We start from the raw sequence: 24,067 nt of genomic DNA, 5'->3' as shown, positions 1-24,067 counted from the left end.
GATTGTCCTGTCTAGTAAAGGACTAGAGTGTCATGCTCTGTGTCACTGACTGTTGCAGTTATCTGTTGCTGTACAGTAAATCACACCCAATACTTAGTGACTTAAAGCAGCAAAATCATTATATTATCTCTTCAGGTCTCTGTGAGTCAAGAATTTGGGGAAGAGTCAGCTGGCAGTTCTGGCTGTAAAGTGGATACAGTGAGACTGTGGCTGGAGCTGTAACAGAACGGGAGCTAACGCAGCCGTGTGCTGGCCAGGAATTCCTCCCTCTTCAGGTAGCGTCAGGGCTTCTCTGTGTGGCCTCTCCCTGTGGGATAGCTTGAGCTTCCTCCCAGCATGGTGGCCTCAGGGCCGTCAGTGAGCTTATTAAGCCACCAAAGGCTCAAGAGCCAATTTCCAGCAAGTAAAGCAGAAGCTGCATCTCTTTTATGACTTAGCCTTGGAAGTCACATGGCATCACTTCTGCCACATTCCATTGGTTGAAAAGGTCACAAAAGCCCTCCCAGTTTTGAGGGACGTGCACGTGGAGGAATGCCAGAGCGTGTGGGTTGGGGGCGAGTGTTGCAGCCACCTTTGGGAAATACGGCCAGCCACGCTGACACAGGACAAACACAGATGTTCTGGAAATTGGACAAGCAGGACACAGGGGTGTTACTCTGCATCCAACTCTGTGTTCCTTGGTCAGCAGTTGCCATCTCTCCTAAGAGTTAGGGATTAGGTTGGAGGCATAGTGAAAGTCAGAACTGGGGGTTAGGTCTAGGGCTTAGCTGAGCACCTGCTGTGATGTTCACCCACGTCCTAGAACTCTGAGTCAGTGAGGATCTTGTTTATTTCTTGTTTATTTACCCACGGTAGGTAGCTGCTCAGTGGGAGTGTATTGAACAAAATACCTGAACACAGTCGGGGCGGGGGTGATACCTCTAGCCATTGTCCCCCATGGATCCCACTTTGAGAGAGTTTTCTGAGCAAACCAAACTACTTTAAGTGAAAATTTCCTTCCTTGGCCCATATTTTCTTTATCAAAGGTAAACCTAACTGTCCATCAGAACTTCTGATAAGGGTGAGATGAGTATTTAACACACTGAGTGGATTAAAAGAAAAAAAAATTTTTTTTTACAGCCTGAAGCAGAGAGATTTGATTTTGGGTTAACCTTTGAAATGCCATCCCAAAGGAAATGTATACTTTACATTTGGTTGTTTGAAATAGTAAACGTACCTTTTGAGTCTCCATTACTATGGGGGGGTGGGGTCCCCAGGTCACTGCCATCCCTTCTTAGGTAATAGGGATTCTGGCCCATCCTAAGCCATCATAGGCCCCAATCAGTGTTGAAAATGTGAATGAAAAATGGGGATCAGCGCTTAGGATGCTCAGAACTGCTGCTTGAGTTAAGCTTTAGGGCAAACTTTAGGGGACAGATGGTCACGTGGGGCTTGGTTTTGTGTTTGCGCTAATCCGGCGCTCTTCCTCCCCCTTTTTACTCTCCCTGTGTCTCGCCCTGCTTCTGCCACACCTGTCTTATTTCCTCTCTCAAACAGGCCAAGCCTGTGGCCTTCCCCGGGCCTCTGCTGTCCACACCTCTTCTGTCTGGGGGCTCTTCCCTGCACACCCCGGCAGCTGCCTCCTTCTCTCATTTAGATCTCCTGCCTCCTTATTGTCATTTAGATCTCCGCTCCAAAGCCACTTCCTCTGTGAGGCCCCCCCCCCATCACCTCCAGCCTGCCGCCCTGCCCGCCCCTGTCTTCCTAGCGCTCTTTTGTTTCTCTGAAATAGGTTCAGACCAGACCAGGAAGCCTCAGGAGTTGGTAAGATGTGGAAATTCTTCTCTACTTCCCTGCTCTGGCCTTTCCCCAGCAAGCCTCTAGAGACTAAGGGGTTAATGCTGGGCACTGCAGGGGCCTCCAAGACCCTGCTCTGCCTGTGCCCACCCGTGCTCGCATCCCTAAAAGTCCAGTTGAGGCTGGTTGTAAGGAATCAGCTAGATGTTCATGAAGCGCTTGGCATGGCATCCGAGTCTGATCGAAGCAAGCCCGTATGACATGCGGGCCGTTATTACTATTATCATTTTACCAGCATTGCCACTGACCTTGGGCCTGCGCTATGCTGTGCTCTGGGGTGCACGCATTCACACCTCCAACCTCCTAAACCAGATTTCTGTAGCGCCAAGGTGGGGACCCAGCGCTCCACAACCCACCTGTTGCTCCCAGGCCCTGGTCGCTCTCTCCTTCCTCAGTTTCCCCTCTCTGTAGTTCTCACGTCTCCGCATTAACCGGCCCCCACCCACAGCTGCTTCTCATGCACCCAAATGTGACCCACTTTCCCTCCCCGCCTCCCAGCCCCCTCTTTCCCCAGACTGGCTTCCACTTCGCCCCATTTCTGCCTGTGGGGATGTAGGGGACACACGTGCCCCTCCCAGGGCTCTCGGAAGAAGGGAAGATTGGCACTTTATCTTTTCTCTCTCCTCCATATGCAAAGTTAGTAGCTGGACTTTTTGGGGGGACAAAGAAGAGGTGAGATTCCTGCCTGGGAGGAAATTCAGCGCACTGGAAATGGGCTGCCTCTCTTCAGCCCCCTTCTGAGTTTCTTTGCCCCCTAATTCCCCATGCCCCCCATCCTTGGTGGCTGAGCCTTTAGGGGTAGCAGACAGGGGAGTTGATGGGGCAGATGGAGGGCAAGGTGACCTCTCCGAGGCCCCTGCATCCTCTCCCTGCCTCCCTGCACCCAAGGTGCAATGCGGGCTTCACAGCTCTAAATGTATCCCCAGCACCTGCTGCCAGCACCTGGAGGAGGTGAGACAACTCTGTGGGGGGAGGCCGTGGGCCCCATCCTCTGCCCTCTCCCACGCGTCTCCACCTGACAGGGCTGGGCCAGGGGCTCCTCGCCAGGGCCCAGCCTCTTCTCTAGCTCCTTCAAGATATTCCATCCAGAGCCTGGACTCTGCATTTGGATTCTGCCCTCGTTCTCCTGAGAGCTCAGTGTCCTTATCTGGGAAATGGGTGAGAGGATCTTTCGGTCCGGCTGCTGAAACGGGGGCGGCGGGGGGAGGGTGATGAGGTGGGCACACAGTGAGGGTTCAAGGCATTCCCTGTGTGCTCTCCCTCAGGCTCCTGCACCCCACCTGTGCCTCCACAGCTCTAGCTCCCAGGCTCCTTTCTCCCCTGCCCTGGATCTCCCCTCTCCCCCCACCCCTCTCTTGGTCTCCCCCCCTTCAGTCCTCTCATCTGTGTCCAGCTTTGTTTCTCCCCATCAGGCCAGCGCCTCCGCCCTGCTCCCTCCCTCTCCCCACATCCCCCCAAAGCTTCCCTGCCTTTCCTCCCGCCCTCTCCTACCTCTCCCCTCCCTCCTCCCTTCCCCCACTTCCCCGCTCCTGGGCCTCCTCCAGCCCCCTAACCATCTCTCTCCTTTCAGACCCTCTTTTTCCTGTCCTCTGCCTACTCCCTCCTGCTCCCCAGCTCGGCTTCCCCTCCATCCATTCGCTCTGGCCCTGCCTTCCCCTTCCCTCCGCATTCACCCCGCACATATTTACCAAAGGTGTACTAGGAGTTTCTACCCCCCTGGCCTCCCATCCTGTCCGGGACAAGCCCGCCTCCCTCTCCCCTTCTCTCCATCTTTCCCTGCTCTTCCCTCGGTCCCTCCCTCTCCTGCTTGTCGCTCGGCCCTCCCTCCCCCTCTTTCCTTCCCTCTTTTCTCTTTCTCTCACTTTCTTCCCCTTCTTTCTCCCACCGCTTCACCCCTCCCCCACCCTCCCCCTCTCGTCCTCCCCCTTTCCCTCCCTTCCCCATCGTCTCCCTTTTCCTCCCTCCCCTTCTTCCCCCCCTTCTTCCTCTCCTTCTCTCCTCTCCCCCCTCCGTTCCTTCCCGGAAAGCCTCCCCCCTCCCGGCGCCCTCCCTCCCCTCCCTCCCCTCCCTCCCGCTCCCCCTCCATCATCAGTATTCCGCTCGCGTCTCTGCCGCTCTCGGCTGCTCTCGGTCGCTGCCGCACCGTCCGAGGCGGGGGCCGGGGCCGGGGCCGGGGCCTGGGGGGGGTGGGGTGGGGGGAGAGCGGCGCCGGCGGCCCGACGAGGGAGGAAGGAAGGAAGGAAGGCTGGAAGGAAGGAAGCGAGGAAAGAAAGAAGGAAAGAAAGGAAGGCAAGAAGGAAGGCGGGCCGGCGGACGAGGGCGCCGGGCCGGGCGGCAGGCGGGCGGGCGAGCGAGGAGGCAGAGCGGCCCCCGAACCCCACCGCTGCCGCTGCGGAAGCCCCCTCCCCATCCAGGAGCCGGGGAGGGGGGAGAACGCGAGCGACCCGGGCCCGGACGCAGCCCCGCCCCCCGCGCCTCCCCGCAGCGGGCCTCGCACCCCGAATCCCTGTGCCTCATTGGGGGGGTCCTCCCCCCGCGGGCCGGGCATGCTGCCCCCCGGAAGGAGCCCCTTTCCTCGCTGTGAGTAGCCGCCGAAGGGCCCGGGCGGGGGCGGGAGGAGGAACCGCGGGGGGGGGACATTCTCTAATTAGGGGACCTTGGTCTTAGGCCTCCTCGGGGCTGGGGGGCCGGCGGCAGAGGACAGTGGGCGGGGCCTGATGGAGAGCAGCAGCCGGTGGGGGAGGTAGTCGGGTGGGGGTCCTCCGGGCCAGGCTAGTTCTGTGTTGGGGGCGGGGGTCGCCGCTGCCTAGGGACGGGGGGGGGGGGGGGGGATGTACGTCCGGCGGTCGCTGTGTATCCAGCTGTAGGGCTGAGGATGTAGGCTTGCGGGGCGGGGGGGAGGGGAGGTGGCTCACTGGGTGTAGGTCTGGGCCCCTCTTTCTGGGGCGGGAGTTCGGGTTCTTCCCCCCCCATTGCCCCTCCCACCTTCCACACCGCCACTGCTTGGGGTGGGGGGGCACGCCAGTGATGGGGAGGGGGGAGAGAGGCGGGCACGGGGTTTCCTTGGTGACCGCGCCTGGCAGGAGCGGTTGCCCTGGCAACCGGGGAGAACCGGGGAGTTTGGGAAGTGAGAATGGGAAAAACGGAGGGGGTGACTGGGGAAAGAGACAACCCTCTCCCCAATCTTCAGCCCCTCTCCCTCTGGGGTCCCCCAACCCCTACTGATGGGCAACCGAACCCCTGCCCCTCCCTCTTCCCAAGACCCCCTTCCTTGACCCCATTCTGCTTCGGGGCCTTCTATCCTTGGGCACGTGTCTCTCTGGGACCACTACCTGCCTCCCACCGTCCTTAGCCCTCTCCTCTTGGGGACCTCCCCTCCCCCATTTGCTGCCCTCCCAAGCCTTCCCACCCTCATGCCTACTCTTCTAGGACCTTCTAACTGCACCTCGTCTTCCCCTCAGGATCCCCTCATCCCCCCATCTCTCACTCTCTCCCCCAGGTATCCCCCCTTGATCCCCTCTCCAGGAGCCTCTTTTTCCTCTAGCCCCCAGTCCCTACCTTGTTCCTCTCAGGACCCCGTATCACTTCCCCGCTCTGCTTAGGACCCTCACCTGGGCGGGGGCCGGTGGAGCTTCTCCCTAGCACACCTAGCCTCTTTCACTACATCCTGCTCTGTCCGGGACCCCCTTCTGTGACCTTCCTTCACTTAGAGCCCCCCATCCCTGTCTCCTCACCTCACGGGATCCCCCAATCCCAGACCCCCCCAGTCCTAGGGGCCTCCTGTCTGGAAACTCTCCTTCTCTTTCCCTCTGCTTTTTCCAACTCCCCATCAGTCCTGGGGAGCCCGTGACCCAGGCTCTGTCCAGGGTTCCGCCCACATTTCCAAGCCCCCACCTCCATGGGCTCTTCCTTCTCTCCCGCCAGGGGCCCAGCCAGTCTCTCTCCTGGACTCTGGGTCCTGATGCCCATGGTGCCCCCTCACCCACCCGCCCCATCCTGTCTCTCTGCCACTCCCATCTTCCCCCTCTCTCCCCGCCCCCACCTCTGCCGCTTCTCCGGAGCACCGGCCCCTTCTCCCCGCCCTGCTCCTTGCAGCCTCGGGCCTCGCTTTCCGGAAGAGACTTTCTCAGGGTGAGGAAATCCCCTGGGGAGAGCCCAGATGGGAAGGGGGAGGGGGAAGGGAGCCACAGGGCTGCCCCTCAGCCCCCTCCCCACCCCCTCCCCAGCTGGGAGCTGCAGTCGAGCCTCCGCAGCGCCCCATTGCTATGCACCTCACATCCCAAGTCCCGGCCGCGCAGCCGCCAGACAGGAACTCGGGCTCCAGCGGCAGCTGGGAATAGCCAGAGCCGCTTCCCTCCCGGTCCAGGCGCAGGCAGCTTCCTCTCCCCGCTAAAAACTCCCCCCACCCCGCAGTGGCGAGGATCAGCCCCGCCCTCTTCCTGTCTCCTTGCTCCTTCCAACCTGCACCTCCTTTCCCCTCCCCACCTTCCTCCCGCTCTTCCCTGGGTCTCCTCTAAATTTTGGCACTTGAGTGTTCAAACACACACTCAGAAAGGAGGGACAGAGAGCGAAGCAGCCAAGAGGTGAGAGGGAGACATTCCGACAAGGCAGGGAAGGGTGGGAGCCAGAGAGACAGAGGCGGAGCCAGAATGAGAGAGGGGGACCTGACTCCCAAACAGACACGCAATTAGGGCGCACCACCAGGGAGCCAGACCTACACAGGGTTACTCAATTTCCAAAAGAAAGGAAAGTAGGGGAGGGAGGGGAACACACATCATCCTCACACACAGAGCAAGGGACCAGGCAAGGCAGAGACACAGGGAGCCGCAGGGAGCCGCAGACCCTGGGCGCGTGGGGAGAGACCCAGGGCGCAGGTGAGAAGGAGCCAGAGGGCACTGCAGCACCCGAGAGGTGCAGGGGGCAACTAGAGGCACGGGGCCCAACTTGCCAGAGTGAGTCAGCCATCAGTGGAGGGCAGGAGGGAGAGGGTGAGAAAGACACAGAGGCATGTGTAGGCAGAGGTGCACACGTGCGTGGGCGCACACGCACAAACACACACACACAGAGTCATTCACTCGCAGCCAGAGACCCAGATGTGGAATCAGAGAGACCCAGTTACGAACTTGGCTTCGGAACCCAGAGTCAGCCAGAGGCCGGGAGAAAGACCTGGACACACAGAGACACACACAGTCCCTCATACACAGAGACACGGAGGGAGAGACAAAGGCAGCACCTCCTGGAGAGACGCCCTGCCGGAGAGGCCCTCACTCCTGGTCGCCCTGTGACCTCGCACTCACAGAGACTCAGAGAGGTGTCACGGGGACATCGAGAGGCACGGAGGTGGTCTCAGAGCTGTGGAGATGCAGCCCCACGTGTTGCTGGTACATGCTCAGATCCCAGCGTGAGGGGTCTCCGTGTGTGCTGGAGGGACCCCAGCAGCCGGCCTGCATCCCACCCAGAATCAGATGGGAGAGGGCTCCCCGAGTCAGAGGGCTCCGGCAGAATTAAGACGTCAGGTATCAGAGGGCCATTGACACGTCTCAGGAAAATGGGGCCAGGGCCCAGCGCGCACACACACGTGAGCACACGCACCGAGGCCAGGTGGAGAGAGGCAGGTCTCCAGGCGAGGTGCTGTGGGGCACAGCCAGAGTGGGGGGGTGGGGAGGGGAAGCGCTGAGTCCGCAGCCTCTTCTGGCACCCCGGCTCCTCTCCTCCCCACCCCCACGGCTCACCTGTCTCCTCTGATAGGACAGCGCACCCTCTCTTTATCACACCCTCCGCATCCTCCTTCCCTTCCCCGACCTCTCTGGCTGGTCTGGCTGGGCATCTGTCCTGAGGTGTCACCTGGACCTCGTGTCTCTATCTCCGCACCTCCATCTCCCATCTCTCTCCCCTCGGCTGACCCTTCACCCCGCCCCCCCCAGCCCAGTGCCTTCGGGTCTTGGCTCCTCTGTCTACCCTTGCTTCCTTTTCCACTTCTTTTCAGCCACGCTCGCTCCCTGCACTTTCTTCTCCGTTTCTCTGTTGTCACTCTCCCTCACCTCCAGCCATGTTTCTACTTGCCCCTCTGTCTTCCTTCCTCCTCCTCTCCCTGCTCTTTCCCTGCACCTGCCCTCCCCACAGCCCTGAGCACTTACACCGGTGTCCTGTGGGCCACGAGCGTTATTTCCCCCTACTGCTTTCAAAGTGTTTAACGTGTTGCCAACTTTTTAAAAAAAAATTAGCAATTTCACATAAAAACTCATTCACATCACAAGAAAAAAATGTGTAACTTCGCGTGGTGATTTGTAACTAGACTTACTGTGGTGATCATTTTGCGCATATTGAATTATTGTGTTGTACACCTAAAGCTAATATAATGTTATATTCAATTATATCTCAGAATTCCAGATTATCAGCTTCCTTTGAATAATTCTCCCCCTGGGGTAGCAGTGCCCTGTGCTCAGGTACCCCAAGGGCCAACCCTCCCTACTCTGTTCTAACCTGCTTCATCCATCTTTCTTACCTGCCCAGCACTATAGAGTTTTCCATCTCTGCTATTTTCTCTTCTCTTTCCTCTCCAAGTGGTTCTTCCCACCTCCCCCACCCCACCCCACCCCCCGTCACTCTGTCCACACTCCTACCCTTGGTTTTCTTCCAGAATCAGAGCCCCTTTGCCAGGGGCTCTCTCTGCCTGCCCTTCTTGCCCCATCATTCTTTGGGGCAGTTTTGCCCCAGCTCTGGGCCTCCCAGGAGCCAGGGCCTGCCTCCCTGCCACACCAAGGGCAGGAAGACTCTTAAGACCACCAGGCTGCAGAGCACACACAAGTTCTGTTGCAGCCCATCCTTGGCTGGCTGACAGCCAGGGTGGGCCCCAGACCCCACCCTTGTCCCCCAGTGGGTCAGATTGCAGCCCACAGGCAGGGGTGGGTTTCCCTGTGTGTTGAAGGGAGGGCAGGTACACAGCTGAAAGTTCACCTGGTCCCAGTGCAGGTCTCAGAGGACATGAGGCTATGTTCTGGGGGAGGAGGGGCTTCACTTGGTCTCATCTCCGGGTCAGGGTGCAGATGACAGGGGTCCCCTTTGTGCCATGACGGTGCTCAGCCCCACCATCAGTTCCTCCACCATCACCCTTGTCGGGGTGTTGGGAGAATGTCTGTGTTTCCTCTCTGGCAGAGTGTAGGAAGCCTCCTCATCCCTGAGTTTAGGAACCCTCCATCTTTGCTGGGGAGAAACCCCCTTTCCCTTCCCTTCCCAGTCCCTGAGAGCGGGGTGACTCTGCCGGAGAGGGGGTGGCAGGAGAGTAAAAAGAGTGCCAAGATGCCCCCTTGTTGCCTGGAAACCTACATGCAACTGTTGTCATGGCAGGTGGAGGGGAGGGGCTGCTTCTGAGGCCTGGGAGATGGGCTGGTAGGGCCCCTGCAGGCAGAAGTCCATCCCAGGGGGCGGCTGGGTCCTCAAGAGGGCTTCAGAGAGTGAGAACGCTGGGTCCTGGTGCGGGTGTTGAGAAGCCTGTGTATGACCCAGATGGCAAGCAGAGAGGGAGCGAGGTAGGGCTGGGGCAGCGACCCAGGCCACTCCCTTCCTGTCTCAGCTGTGTCCCCCTGAACCCCTCAGCCCACACTCCTGTCAGAGTGTTGAGCTTAGGCCCCAGAGCTCTTGTTCAAACACTGTGACAAAGGTCAGAAAGCAGTGGCAGCCCCAACCCTCCCAGAGGGGCAACCCCAGGCGGTAAACGCGGAGACTTGCCGTCCACTTGCCTGGAACCCACAAACACAGGGCCGGAGATAATGATGACAAGAGCTGACATTCATTAGCGCTTACCCTGGGCCAGGCTCTGTGCTGGTGACTCCATGTGGATTTGTTCTGTTTTCTCCTCACAGGAGTCCTGGGAGGGAGGCACGATCATCATCTTTAGTTTGACAAAAGGGGGAACTGATGCGGGAGAGATGAGGTCCCTTGCCCGAGATCACCAAGGTAGAAGTGGCAGAGCTGGGGCTGCACACCTGGGCGCTGGCCACTCTGCAGATGGCCTCCCCCAGCTGAGATCACTGCTTTCCAAAGAGGGAAACAGAGAGGGCAACATGCTGGCCCACCAGGCCCTCCGAGTGGAAATTAGAATCATTAATAATAACAATAATCAGATTGTTAAGAGTAATAGATTCAGAAGGTTAGAGTTTAAAAGAGATATCGGAGTTCTGGTAACTCACAGGCTCCTGGCCTCTTGATCTTGTTTATGCCCTTCAAACCCCAGAGGGGAGAGGACATACCCAGGCCCATTCTCACGGCAGACTTTCCTTCCCAGGGTGGGGGTGTCCAGTCCATGTCCAGCTGGGTCTGGGGGGAACAAAGACCCTCCAGGTGATTCTGTGGGTCCCCCACCAGTGATAAATGGGTGTTTTTGATCCAGCCAGAAACACTGGATTAACATAAGGGGGCGGGTAGGGGATGGAGTAAAAAGGAGGAAAAGATTTGTTCTTCTGACCCAGTGAGAATAAGTGATAACTGTTATTAATGATTTACTACTGATAACACTGTCATTGAAGTGCCCAGCACTGGGCAGGTAATGACACCAAGCCAGGTGTCATTACCTTCACAGACAGAGCCTGGGGGGCCGGAGGGGGACACAGCGAGAAAGCGGCGGGTCAGGGTGTAAACCCAGGTCTCCCTGACACCCTTGCTCTTTCCACCTGTCCAGCCTTCCTAAAGTGACAGTGTGACACTATCCAGGAGGAGGAGGATAGTCACAGTCATAGAAGAGTTTTACTGAGACCTTTCTCTGAGCCAGGCACGAGCTCAGCAACATCACAGATATGGGACCACTGACTCCCCACCATCCGAGGAGGTCGATTAGCTATTTTCCTCATTTTACAGATGAGCAAACTGAGGCCATGAGAGGCGATGTCCCCTTCCAAGGCCCCATGTCTAATACGAGTGACAATCGACATTCTAACCCCGGTCTGCATCCCCTCCCAGCACACCCCTAGACAGGGTGGGGGAGGGGAGGGTTCATTACTCATCTGGAAATGGAACGTGGGAGCGGATTGCACACTTAGGGGACCCTTGACCCCTAGCTCCAGGACCACCATCCCTGGGAAACGTGGGATCTTGGCCTGGTCCTGGATCCACCAAATCAGAATCTGCACTTTCACAAAGCCCCCAGCTCATCTGGATGCGCGCCGATGTCTAAGAAACACTGATCCCGTTCAAGGAGTTTTCAGCTTTTGGTTACTTTTAGTAGAACGCCCCCTTTTTTAAAGTGTAGTAGTTCTGCACGCCCTGAGATGGAAAACAGATGGCAGCGTTGCCCTTCCAGGGGACAGGGAGGGGAGCAGGGGGGCGGGAGGCCACAGTCAGGCTGGCTCACACCAGGGCCCTCCCCACCTGCAAACTCACCCCCATGCACCCCTGCGAAGCCTTGGCAATAACCGCTGTTTGGAAAACCGCCAACACCAGGCTAGGTCCTAGCTCTCTCCCTGGCTGGATTCAATTCAGCGGCCGCCCCACCTCCCAGAGTCACACAGTATAGGGGGCCTGGACGTTCGGCTTCCTTCCATCTCTTGGTTCCTGCCCGGGTCCGGGCGGTCATGGGTACAACAAGGACTCAGGACCTCACCACGCCTCAGCCTGCCCTTCCGTGAAGTGGAACTGCTGCAGTTCCTCCCCTGTGGGCCCAAGGCTGCCTCAGCAGGGGCCTGGCACAGAGCAGGCTTCAGATGACAAAGGCAGAGCCAGCCTGGCTTGGGTGCCCTACTCTCATTTGAGTTTGTTTCTCTCACTTTGATCTCCTTCCAAGTCCTTCCAGAATCCTGGGAGAGCCCTGTGAGGTTGTGGGCGGAGCCTCTGAGCTGAAGGAGCCCAAGCTCTGGGGACTCAGGGTTCCAAGCGGGACCGAGGCTGAACCGGGAGGCACTGGGATGGCCATACCGCGCTGTCCGATACAGTAACCACTACGGCCACAGCCGTGTGTGGCCATCGACATTTAGATTAATTTAAAGAGGCACTTACCTGGCGGTCCAGTGGTTAAGACTCTTGAGCTTCCACTGAGGGGGGGGGGGGCACGGGTTCGATCCCTGGTCGGGGAACTTAAGGACCTGCACGCTGCAGGGCGCAGCCAAAAAAAAAAAAATTCTCGATTAATTTAAAGTAAATCAACAATTCAGCTCCTCACTCACACTCACCACGTGGCAAGTGCCTGATGGCCACATATGCTGGTGGCCACCATACCCGACAGCGCTGATAGCACTTGCACGGTGGGGGACAGCGACCCATTCAAATACTGAACCGGTTCCACACCGGCTGGCAAACAGCTGCTGTTCTCCCCCCACCCCCTGCCTCCAGCCCTTTGTCATATGCTACCTGTTATCAATTCCCATTTCTCAGACGAAGAAACAGGGACAGCAAGCTATGGTTCCCAGCAGAAAATTGGCAGCAGCCTGGGACTGGAGCGGATTTGCTTCTTTCCCCACTCACCAGGAGGACTTCGAGTCCCAGCTCACATTTGCTGGCCACTTGCTGACTAGACCATCTTCTGGGCCCCCTTTCCCCAGCCCCGGGCAGCGCTGACTGTCACTGGTGTCCTGATTTAAAGGAGGAAATGGGAGCCCAGAGAGGGGGAGGGCCTGGCCCAGGGTAACACAGCCGCAGCGACTGATGGCAACCAGGCTTCGGGTCCCTGCACCACCCGTAGCATCCGGGGTGCTGGCATGAGCGGATTCGCCACCTACAAGCAAAGATTGGACCGCTCCAGTCTCCTCTCCCCAACCTTCTTCCCTGCCCTCTCCCCTTTCCTGGCTTTAAGAATTTGACCCGCAAATCTATAAGAAGAACCTGCCCCTCCGTCTGCCTCATCTCCAAGTTGTGAAGCTTTTTGCAAATTGGCAGTATCTTTTCATTCTTTTCCTCCTCGCCACCCCTGTGGCCCGGTCCCAGCCTCGTCCTCTCCCCATGGACCTTTGGCCCAGCTCCTGCCCGGCCTCAGTCTCTCCCAAGAGTCCACTCAGAGGGGTCTTTCCAACCCAGAGCTGACCCTGCCCCTCTCCTGTCACAGCCTCCCACCCTCAGCTCCCAGCACCCCCGCCTCTCAGCCCGCTGTGGAGCAGGACGTCTTTGTAACTGAGCTGGACTCTGCAGACCCCCGACCCCCATCTGCCTCTCTGGCCCCCAGGCCTTTACACACAGGGGTCCCTCTGCCTGACGCGCCCTTCTTCACCCGCATGCCTCGCGCCGGTCCTTCAGCTCTCAGCTTTGCCGTCACTTCCTCCCGCAGACGTTCCAGGGCCTCCACCCCGTGCTCACCCTCTCACTCAGCCTTTGTATGTCTCCCCTCTGGACCACTAACTCCCCAAAGACAAAGGCAGGTCTCCTCTGCCCCTGTGCCCCCGGCGCCGGCAGGGAATCCACCGGTAGGGGGCGCTCGCTCGCTCCTTCATTCTGCGGGTATTGATGAGGCTCTGTTAGGAGCCGGGCGCATCCTAGGCACCTGGGATGCAGCCAGACGGACAAACTCCCTGCCTGGGGAGCTCACCTTCTAGTGGGGAAACAGACAATATGCAGGACCAGGCGTTATCCATCATATGATGTCGGGCCCAGCTGATGAGAGGGTTGTGAAGGAAAGGAAGAGAAGTGTAAGGGATGGGCTGGGGGGCGGGGGGCAAAGAAACCCTCCCGGAGGTGGCATGGAACAGTCCAGAATGGAGACAGAGCAACGCAGACCCAAGGAGGACCGCTTCAGGCAGAGGGAACAGCAGGGGCAAAGGCCCTGAGGTGGGAACGTGCCCGGTGTGTGGGCGGAGCCTCGGGGTGGTGGAGCAACTCAGTAAATATTTGTTAAATGAACATATGAAAGACCAAATAAATGACCCGTCAGTGCTTCTCGGTCGGGAGTTGGGGGAAGACAGGAGGAGACCGTCCCCCTCACCAAGCAAGTCACCTCTCCCCAGCCCACCCCTGCCTCAGGAAGCCTGGGCAAGTCCTGAGCTGAGCCCCCAACTCTGTTTCCTCCGCAGCAGCTATGAGGGGCCTGGGCCACCCTTTTCCCAGGGTGATTCTATCTCAAAAGTTAGGGGACTGTCAATTGTCGGGGCTTTGGGGTTACTCTTATTTTAAAAGCATTCAGGACACGGACCGGCTCAGAGGGACACACGTGTGAAGTTGTTTCATCCATCCCTGAAGCCTGTGCTGCCTGTACCCTCCCCCTCCGCCCCCCACCGTAACAGTCCCGGCCATGCCCGTATGACAGACATCCAGAGAGAGAAGTGTTCATCTCTCCCTGGCTTTGATGTCTCCCCACCCTCCTGGCTCCAGTCCCTCACAGTTGGGAAGTTCTTCTTTAGATCTAACCTCCATCCCTCTTGCTGTGATGGCAGTCAATTTCCTATCTTTTCTCTCACCTGAACTTCCCCCACAAAAAGATGAGTCTGCCTGACTGGAATGTTCCCTGCCCCCCTTTTGTCCTCGTCCCACCTCTCCTGGGCCCCTGAGTTTCCGATCTGCCATCTGCCTGAATCCTCTCAGGCACGATGCCCGAGATCTCCCAGAACTTGGGGAGGATGGCGAAGCTGGTGAGGCCTCGGCCCCTCGCCTCGAGTGCCTGGTCCTCCATGCCTCCGCCTTCCCCTGGATCTCGGCTCACTTTCTAGGTTCCTCTGTTCCCCCTTAAAGCCTCTCTCCCTCTTTCTTGCCACCTCACAGGGCTCACATTGGTATCTGTCTCTGTTTCTCTCTCCTGCTGTGTCTCTGCCCCTTTCTGCCTTTCACACCTCTTCTCTCTGGGGCCTCTTGCATCTCTGTCTGCTTTGGTCCCTTGCACCAGGTGGGGGTAGAGGACCCTCGTGTTGAGGCTTCTCCCAGGGCCCTGGGGTGAGAGAGGCAGTGTGGTGACCTGGCCCAGGGCTGGGCCTTGGGTTCCAATCCCAGCTGCCCCGTATCCAGGCTGTGTGACCATCAGCCAGTACCTTCAGCCCTCAGGATCTGCTTCTCCATCTGGAAAATGGACACAGGGACAATGCCTTCCTCCTAGGGCCGCGGGGGGGAGCCAGCATCTGGAGATGAGGGCACGGCTAAGCATGGCCGTAGGCCCGTAGTGAATGCCCAACAGAGATTCCCGTCATTATCAGGGGCAGACTGTGGCCAATGAGGGTCACAGAAGGCAGGTCACAGTTCAACAGGCCCCCAGGAGACCTCCAAGGGAATTGTCCCTGCTATCATGACAAGCTTGAGCGTCTCTGGGGCCCCTTGGCTCTGGGCTCAGGGGCCACTTCCCAGCTGTGTATTTAGCCTTGAGCAAGTGACTTTGCCTCTCTGTGCCTCAGCTTCCCTGTCTGTGAAGTGGGGGTAAGAGCAGTCCCCTGTCAGAGGGCCAATGGGAGAACTACAGTTAATGCAAGTCAGACTCCCAGGGCTCTGCCCTGTTGGTGCCAGGCACACGGTGGACATTACCATTACCGGTGGTGGGGTTATTCAGGGAGTTGGTATGAGTCAGGCATGTGCACAGCCCTTGGCTTTGAGAACATGCTCAGAAGAAGAGGGTTAGCTGGCACCCCTATTAGCTGTGTGGGAGGGCTGTACCTGGGGCCAGGTGTCCCCTCGGCGCAAAGCCACATCCAGGAAGGTAGCCCACACAGGTGGCATCTGAGGTGTAGCTCCCCTCGGGGTCTGCATTTAGTGGGGTGCACGCAGCTGCCCTGGGGACCTACGTATAGTATCTGGGGCCCTGCCAGCCAGATGGCGTCACGCTGTGGGTGCAGAAATTGAGCTGAAGGCCGTGTGTTCGCGGCGGCGTATGGAAGTGCTGAGTCTGCCAGGCTGGCCTCCTGGGATGGGAGGGGACCCTCCTGGGATGGGAGGGGCCTCCTGGGATGGGAGGGGACCCTGGGGTCTGGACGTCTGTGGGGTGAACCTGAGATGTGCAGCTGGGTGAGTGTGTCCTGGGCTGGGTGTGCAGAGAGGGGCATGTGGCCAAGCAGGTGCGTCTCTGTGTGACTGTAGGAGAGAAGGCGGGGAAACTGGGGAGGGATCTAAATGATGGCGCTGATAACTAATGCCTCCACCCGATGTTCACTGAGCACCTACCCTGTGCCAGGCACCATTGTAGGTGCTGGGAACCAAACTGTGCACAAAACAGACGCAGTCCCTGCCCTCGGGGAGCTTACACTCAAGTGTGTGGGCTTCTAAGAGGTCAGAGGGTAACAAAGACGATATAGACAATGCAGAGAAGGTTCTGGTGTGGGGTAGGGGTGCTGTGAGCTGCAAGGAGGCCTCAATGCAAAGACCTGAAGGGCAAAGACCTGAAGGAGGACAGGGACGCCTGAGGATGAGTGATCCAGGCAGAGGGAAGAGCACGTGCAAAGGCCCTGAGGCAGGACTGTGCGCGCCATTCCAGAAACAGTGAAGAGGCCAGTGTGGCCTGAGGTGGGTGGGTGAGCAGGGGAGGAGCAGACCATCCTGGGGAGAGGGGTCTGCTAAACCTCGGTGAAGTCTCTGCCCTTACACACCACGAGACAGAGCGTGAGAGCTGTTTAGTGGAGGAGGGGCAGGATCTGACTTGGATGCTGTCAGGACCCCTCCAGCTGCCTGTGGGAACCGTGTGGGAGGGAGGGCGAGAGTCAAAGTGGGGAGACAACTGAGGAGGCAGCTGTGATCATCTAGGGGAGATGGTGGCGGGGATGAGAAGTGGTCAGATCTGCATTTTTTGTAAAGAGAGAGCCATTTACTGAGCCAGTCCCCGAGTGGCCCCATGAGATAGATACTATTATTATCCCTGTTTCACAGCATTTTTCTACCGCTCAGAAAAATGAAGTCACTGGCCTGAGGTCACACAGCAAACCAACAGCAGATCCAGGACCAAAACCCAGGCCCCCTGGCACTTGATCAATGTGCTCTATTATTGCTACTTGCCTTTTGGGGCCTGTGCATGTTGGGTTTGGAGGGTGGGGGCAGCATTAGTCAGCATCTACACCAGTGTCTGCACACAGTAGGGACGCAGAAAATATTTGTTGGATGGATGGATGGATTAAAAACGATGAATAGAATGAATGGAAGAGGCTGCTCTGCCCATTTTGCAGAAGTGTATCAGGAGGCGGATAGCAGGGTATAGCTGAGGTCCAGGGGAGAGGGCTGCGTCTGGGGATGGGTTCCTTTGTGGCACGAACAGGGGTTGGCCCTCGGCTGGAGGACTGGGGTGACGGTGACGTGGGCCCAGGTTCGCTGGTGTATCGGGGTGGAAGTCAGGGTGCCTGGCTGTGCGGTGTGGTGGGGGGCTTTGGGGGGCTCCTAGGGTCCTGGGGGAGCGCCTCCCTGCAGAGGAGCCCACGCCAGGTTGTCTGCACTCGGGCTGGGGGGCAGGTGCACGAGGGGCGGTGGGTCAGCGCTGGCCCAGCCTGGTTATGCGGCCGATGAGTTTGTCTGTGCCAGGAGGCCAGGCCTGGCACAGCCCAGACGCCCCCCACCCCCCACTTCCCTGGGCAGCCCAGCCTTCAACCTTCCTCCCCGGCTTCCCCGCCCTTCCCCGGCTGCCCAGAACCAATGGGTTAATTAGATAACGGAGCCTTTGATTAATGGGGGAGGGGGAGGCCTCCGGCGCTGGGAAGGGGGGCTGGAGGAGGAAGGAGGAGAGGCGCCCTCCCCGCTCAGGAGGCGAGAAAGAAGGAGGGAGGGGGTGGGGAGGGAGGGAGCTGAGGCACAGCTTGGCTCTGCACTGCCGTGTGACTAGAAATTGTAATCGCGGAGAGAGAGAGACAGACAGAGCCCGGCCGAGGGAGACGGAGACAGACAGACGGACAGACAGACTGAGAATCCGACCGAGACGGGCACCCCGACCCACCTGCGAGAGGGTGATGGGGACGGAGAGAGAGTGAGGAGGAGATGGAGAAGGAGAGGGGGGCCTGGTGGTCCCAAGGGCGGCGAGACCGTGAGGGGGGGACCTGAGGAGGGGGCCGGGGCGCATAGGCAGAGGGGCAGGGAGAGAGCAGGGGGCTGAGGTCAGCGGGGGGAGAGGAGGCTGGCGGCGGGGGGAGAGTGGAGGTAGAGGGTAAGAGACTGGAGGAGGCGAGCAGGGAGGGGAGGAGGAGACAGTTGCTGCAGTGGCCTAGACGGGCCTCGGGGGGGGGGTGGGAAGGGCGACAGGCGAGGAGGGGGGGGCGCGGGGAGACCCCAAAAGCCCCTGCGCCCCCCCCAGCACAACCTCGACGGGAAGCCGTGGAGAACTGGGGAGGCAGAGCCCCCGGCGGCTGGAGGCATGTGGAGGGGGGGACCTGGGGCGCAGGGAGAGGCCCAGCGGAAGCCGAGCCACTGGGGTGAGTGTCGCTCTCTGTTGGGGGAGACAAGGATGGAGATGGCGGAGGGCGACGAGGGAGGGGAGGGAGGCCCAGGCTCTGCAGAAGCCGTCCTGGTCGGGGTGAGGTGGGGGCGGCGGTGGTGCGGGCTGGCAGCAGGCGAGATGGGGACCGAGGCGGAGGTAGAGACACAGCGGCGGCGGGTCTGGACCTGGGGTGGGCGCTGCGGGCTCCCACCGCCCGAAGGGCATCCCGCTCTGGGGGTGCCCCGGCCTCGAAGGCTGGCCCCCTTGGGCTGCGCTGGCCCTTGGCTCCGAGGGTGTGGGCTGGCTTATCACCAGTGTCTTGAGGTGGGAACAGGACAGGGACAGAGCGTAGCGCTCCCTGTCACTCAGGGGTATGCAAAGACCCCACCGCCCTCACAGGCCTCGTAGATAGAGGCGCTCACAGCCCCCAGCCCTCTGGTAGAAAAATGAGTCTGGAGTGTAGACACAGGACCAACCCTGCCCCCATCCCACCCCCATCTTTCTCTCTCTGTCTCTGTCTCTGTGTCTCCGTCTAGCTGTTGCTCTTCCCCTCACACATGCGTTCAGGCACACAGACATACGCACATGTCTTTTTATCTGAGTTAAAATGATGTTGGAAACGGCGGGCGGGAGCGTGTGTGTGCGCGTGCGTGTGCGGGGCGGTGGGGAGGCCCGGCGGCCCTGCGTCCGTGGGTCTGGGAGCGCGAGGGCGCGCCCCGGCACCGCTGCTGCTGTGCGTGTTTGTGCAGACGGCTCCTCTGTCCCCCTCTTCGCCCCACGAGTGGGGAACTCTTGGGTCAGCCGTGTTGGAGCAGAGCTCGCGGGCGTGGGCGCGTTTGCGTGCGCTCGAGGCGCAGACGCGGCGTGGAAGGGTTCGGGTTGGGAGCCCGAGGGGTAAAGCCAGGACCACAGACCCCTTCTGTCGCTGCCCAGCCAGCTCCGTGCTTCTCAGTGGCCTCATCTGTCAGCTGGGCGTCCTAACAGCTTCCCCCCTGGGGCTCCCAGGAGGCTTAAACGAGCGTGTGCAGGTCTGGCGCAGAGAAGGGGCAGACTCGCAATTCCGGAGCCATTATTATTGTTGTTGTTTTCATTGTTACTGTCATGACTAGCCGATCCCCCTCTCCGTCTCTGGTCCTGTGGAAATGTGGGTGGGAGGACCTGACCCCCACGCTGCCCACTCCCTTCCCAGAGCTCAGGCTCAGGCGCTCCGGCCCCCCAGCCCCTTCTCCAGCGGGCGGGCGGGCCCGACACCATCCTGCGCGCAGCAGCCGCTGGCACGGACCCACCAGCCGCCATCGTGGCCTCGAGCACCTGCCGCCCTCCACCTCCTCCTCCCCCGTTATCGTCTCCGGTGTCCTCCCTCCCCAGCTGCCTCACCTGCCCACACCCGGCACCTCCCCACTTGCCTTGTCTGGCACCTCACCTTCTCCTTCCAGTTCCCCCTTTGAGTCTAACTCAGATCCCTCCAGCTGCTGCCGCTGCTGCGAGGCGCAGGGACCATGGGTGATGGCGGGGAGTCCGGGTTGCTGGGAAACTTGGCCTCTACAAACACTCCCTGAAGGGAGAAGTGGGGGGGGGGGCGTCCAGGAGGCTGGTCCCCTCCCAGAGGTGCGTGCAGGTGGAGAGGGGACTTGGGTGGCTGCTGGGACAGGAGCCAGATCCTCACTCCGACTTCCCGGCTTGGCTTTTCACCTCTTCTCTGTCACTTACGTCTTGTCTGTCTTGTCTCTCACTCTATCTCGACCTATTTATGTCCCTTTTTGAAATCATGCAAAGAACCAAGTTTTTAATCTGGCCGACATCTCCACTTGCCGGCCAAGCGCCCCTGGGTGAGCACTTCCTCTCCCCCAGACTCAGTTTTCTCTTCTGCGAAATGGGCATAAAGTCTTCCCAGCACAGAGAGGGTGAGATGAGTGTAGGGTGCGCAGGGCTAGCCCTCCTCTCTGCCCCCCTCGTCCTGCTGGGCCCTCATCATCAGGGGTGGCCTCTCCCCCCACAGGGGGCCTGCAGGAGCCTTGCCCCCTTGGGTCCTGAGCCTGGGCAGGGAGGTGATGGCGGTGGCAGCAGCCGCAGAGAGCGGCCTGGATGTCGGGGAGAAGCTGGGCCACTCGGGGGATCCCCGTCCCTCACTGAGCCTCTCCCTCTCTCTCCCTGACAGCCCCCCGGCGCCCAGGCGGAGCATGAACATTGAGGATGGCGCGTGCCCGCGGCTCCCCGTGCCCCCCACTGCCGCCCAGTAGGATGTCCTGGCCCCATGGGGCCCTGCTCTTCCTCTGGCTCTTCTCCCCACCCCTGGGGGCCGGCGGGGGCGGCGTGGCCGGGACATCTGCCGCCGGAGGGGGCTCCCCGCCGGCCACCTCCTGCCCCGCGGCCTGCTCCTGCAGCAACCAGGCCAGCCGGGTGATCTGCACAAGGAGGGAGCTGGCCGAGGTCCCGGCCAGTATCCCCGTCAACACGCGGTACCTGAACCTGCAGGAGAATGGCATCCAGGTGAGCCGGGCTGGCGGCCCGTGGGGGTGGGGAAGGGGCCCAGGTGGTGGCCAGTCCCTCCCCCCTGAGCTGGCAAAGCCTCCTGGGCGTCCGCACCAGCTCTTCACACCCGTACCCTGGGCACTGATGAGATGCTGTTTGCACCCTAGTCACTTGAGCCGAGGCTGTCTGGGTTTCCTCGGCACAAGGCTCCCTGTGTCTGTACCAGCACGCTGGGCCCCAGGGCAGGACCATCTGCCCTCCTCCCACAGCACGGCACAAGTGAGCCCTCAGCCTGGCCCCGGAACCACAGGTCGTGCTGGGAGTGACCCTTCCCTGAGGCCCCTGGGCCACCTGCACCACCGCACCTGCCGCGTGGCGTCGGGCGCACATGATGCATGACTCTGCCCCTCAGTTTCTTCACCTGGAAAAGGGCGATGATACGATCCCTGCCCCAAGGGGTTGGTGCGAGGGCTGATGGGTGTCACACTTGTCAAGGATTTAGAGCCGTTCTGGCCCCGGGTGAGCGCTCACTTGCTGTGCGGTACGGGACTCACACACCCCCCCACTTCCCGGAGCTGGTGTGAGAGCCCAGCGCTCCCCAGTACCTGGCTGGCAGCACTCGGACGGGGCAGTTGCCATCCGATTATAATTGTCATTAAGATGGGCCATGAGTGATGCTTTGGGGGCAGAGCTGTGCTATTCGGAAGCAGGGTCTCCCCTCTGCTTTACTGACTTTGGGGCTGGATCCTCCTCGGTGGGGCTGGGGGGAGGGAATCCCGTGCACTGCAGGGTGTGAAGCAGCACCCCCGGCCACTAGAGGCCAGTAGCGTCCCGCCCCCAGTTCCAAATGTGTCTCCAGATGTTGCCAGATATTCCCTGGGGAGGGAGGGAATTTCCCCCCCCCCCCAGTTGAGAACCACTGTTTTCTGGGTTTTTTTTGAACCCGGGCCACCACAGTGAAAGCGCTGAGCGCTGGACCACCAGGGAATTCCCCTGAGCTCCATGTCTTTAAAGCTGCAGCCAGCAACCCCTCCTCCTGCAGCCACCACCCCCTTCCCCCATCCAGTTCCGTCCCCCACGGCCCTTAGCGTTTAACACAATGCCCGTTTACTTCTAGACAGGGGCCTGGAATGCGGGATCAGGGAGGGCACGAGTGGCTGTCAGTTTTACTCACTGATGTGTCCCAAGTGCCTAGACTACGGCCTCCCATGTGTAAGTCAACCAAGAGACACTGAACAGACCAAAGCGTTCAGGGGAAGGACGGGGATGCTGGGGCGCTTTGGGCCCGGAGAGGAAGACGGTGAGGGGAGGTTTGCCTGCGGGACCCCAGGTCCCGAGAGAGGCGTATTCAGGCAGAGGAATCGTCTGAGCAGCTCCCCAGGGCTGGGAGGGCGACTGGTTATCACAGAAGAGGCTGGACTTCATGCCAGAGTCCAGGGGGCTCTGGAGGGCTTTAGGCAGAGGGCACCTTCAGGCTTGTGTGGTGGCCTCTGGGAGGATGGGTTGAATGTATGCAGTTAAGAGGTGGCGGAGCTGCGGCACCCGTGTCTCTTGGTCGCTGTCACATGTCAGCCAGTGCCCTGCACTGGACTGGGGCGCGGGCGCCTAGCGCAGGGCCGGGCACTCAGCAGCTGTTGGTGGGACCGAATTGTTCATTGAGCCCCCCAAAGAGAAAACGGCCCGGTTCCTCCAAAGGGATGTTGCTGGTGGTGGGAACTCAGTGGCTCCTCGTCGCAGACGCAATCCTTGATGCTCTAACCTCCCCCCTTCCGGCTCCCATTTCCCGGTTATCCCAGCCTGGCGTGCCACCCTGTTTATTAGTGGATTGCCTCTTCCCTTCTAGAATGTAAGCCACTCAGGGGCAGGGAAGGGCTTTGCCCAGAGCTGGTCCTAGCAGCATCTGTGGACTGTCACATGAATACACAAAGGATGGATGGAGTACCGGCAACAAGGGGGCAGGTGTATGGTGAGAATGAAGGGAGGGTGTCGCCCCCTAAAGGGAGGCATGGACAGAGCAGCTGAGACTGCAGCTTGATGTGTCTGAGGCTGACTCAGAGCACACGAGCAGAAAAGGTAGCCGCTAAGTGGAGGCAGCTGGTGAGGTGGGCCTGGAGCCCCGGGACACAGTCCTGCAGGGGCAGGGGTGTGGTGATGTGACACAGCTCCAGCTTCAGTGGTCCTTGCCCCACGGCCACCCAGGAAGGGACAGCCTTGCCTTTGGCAGTCCCCCTGGCACTGACCCCCTAAGAGGTCCCCTCTCTGCCCCCACAGAGGGGGGCTCTGGTCCCCAGGCTGTCCAGGACACTCAGATGGGGGCCCTGATCCTTTCCTCTTCCCCAGGGTCAGACCAGGATGTGCAGTGGGGGAGGGGAAGTTTAGCTCTGAGCCCTCTTCTCTCCTGGCTCTATGGGCTGGGATAGGAGAGGCCTGCATGGGGACAGGGGATTGACCAAATGCCTTTAAAACAGTGGTTCTCTGGGAATTCCCTGGTGGTCCAGTGGTTAGGGCCCGGTGCTCTCACTGCCAGGGGCCCGGGTTCAATCCCTGGTCGGGGAAGTAAGATCCCGCAAGCTACCCGGATCCGCCAAAAAAAAAAAAAAAAGACACGGAGGTCAGGGTGGCCTCATGGAGAAGGTGACATCTGAGCAAATGTTTGGAGGAGGTGACGGTGGGAGCCTTGTGGGGCATTCCAGGCAGGGGGCAGCAGGTGCAAAGGCCCTGGGGTAGAGCCTGCCTGGTGTGTAGGAGGAAAAGCCATGAGCCTGGCGTGGCTGGAACGGAGTGAACCATGGGGAGAGGGCGGGGGATGAGGACAGAGATGGGACAAAGGGGTCTCGTGGTCACGGTGAGGACTTGGGCTCTTCTCTGCATGAGACAGGAGCCAGGGGAGGCTCTGAGCAGAGGACAGACGGGCTCTGACTTGGGTCTCTCTCTGGCCAAGGTGTGGGGACTGTAGGGGCAAGGGCGATGGCAGAGAGGCCTGTTCGGAGGCTGGTGCAGAGTTCAGGAGAGAGATGCTGGTGGCCCCAGGTTGGCCCAGACTGGTTGCGGTGGAGGTGTGGGAAGCAGGCAGATTCTGGGTCTGTTTTTTGGTGGTGGTTTTTGTTTGTTTGTTTGGTTGGTTGGTTGGTTTTTTGGCTGCGTTGGGTCTTTGTTGCTGTGCACGGGCTTTCTCTAGTTGCGACGAGTGGTGACTACTCTTCATTGTGGTGAGCGGGCTTCTCTTGTGGAGCACGGGCTCTAGGCATGCGGGCTTCAGTAGTTGTGGCATGCAGGCTCAGTAGTTGTGGCACACGGGCTTAGTTGCTCCGCGGCATGTAGGATCTTCCCTGACCATGGCTCGAACCTGTCTCTCCTGCACTGGCAGGCGGATTCTTAACCACTGCACCACCAGGGAAGCCCCTGGGTCTGTTTTGAAGGTGGAGACCACAGGATTTTCCAGCAAAGTGGATATGGGAAAAGAAGGAGAGAGGATGACTC

The 24,067-nt window shown here is 59.7% G+C and overlaps 1 protein-coding gene across 3 annotated transcripts in view; it reads left to right on the top strand.

The window, feature by feature from the left end:
• Window positions 1–4,052: 4,052 nt before the first annotated feature.
• LRRC4B (leucine rich repeat containing 4B) overlaps window positions 4,053–24,067 on the top strand; it is a 40,871-nt gene continuing 20,856 nt past the window's right edge. Inside the window, exons 1-2 of one of the 3 annotated variants that reach the window (XM_057533517.1) lie at window positions 4,053–4,416; window positions 20,274–20,605. In XM_057533517.1, the coding sequence (XP_057389500.1) occupies window positions 20,309–20,605 (297 nt within the window). In that variant the 5' untranslated portion in view covers window positions 4,053–4,416; window positions 20,274–20,308. Of the gene's footprint in view, window positions 4,417–17,501; window positions 17,669–17,937; window positions 18,111–20,273; window positions 20,606–24,067 lie in introns of those variants that run through there. The other 2 variants (XM_057533516.1, XM_007179957.2) reach the window with 2 other exon arrangements.

The sequence above is a fragment of the Balaenoptera acutorostrata genome, chromosome 19 (genome assembly GCF_949987535.1).
Source record: "Balaenoptera acutorostrata chromosome 19, mBalAcu1.1, whole genome shotgun sequence".
NCBI classification, from domain to species: domain Eukaryota; kingdom Metazoa; phylum Chordata; class Mammalia; order Artiodactyla; family Balaenopteridae; genus Balaenoptera; species Balaenoptera acutorostrata.
This window is presented reverse-complemented; position numbering and strand designations above follow the sequence as displayed.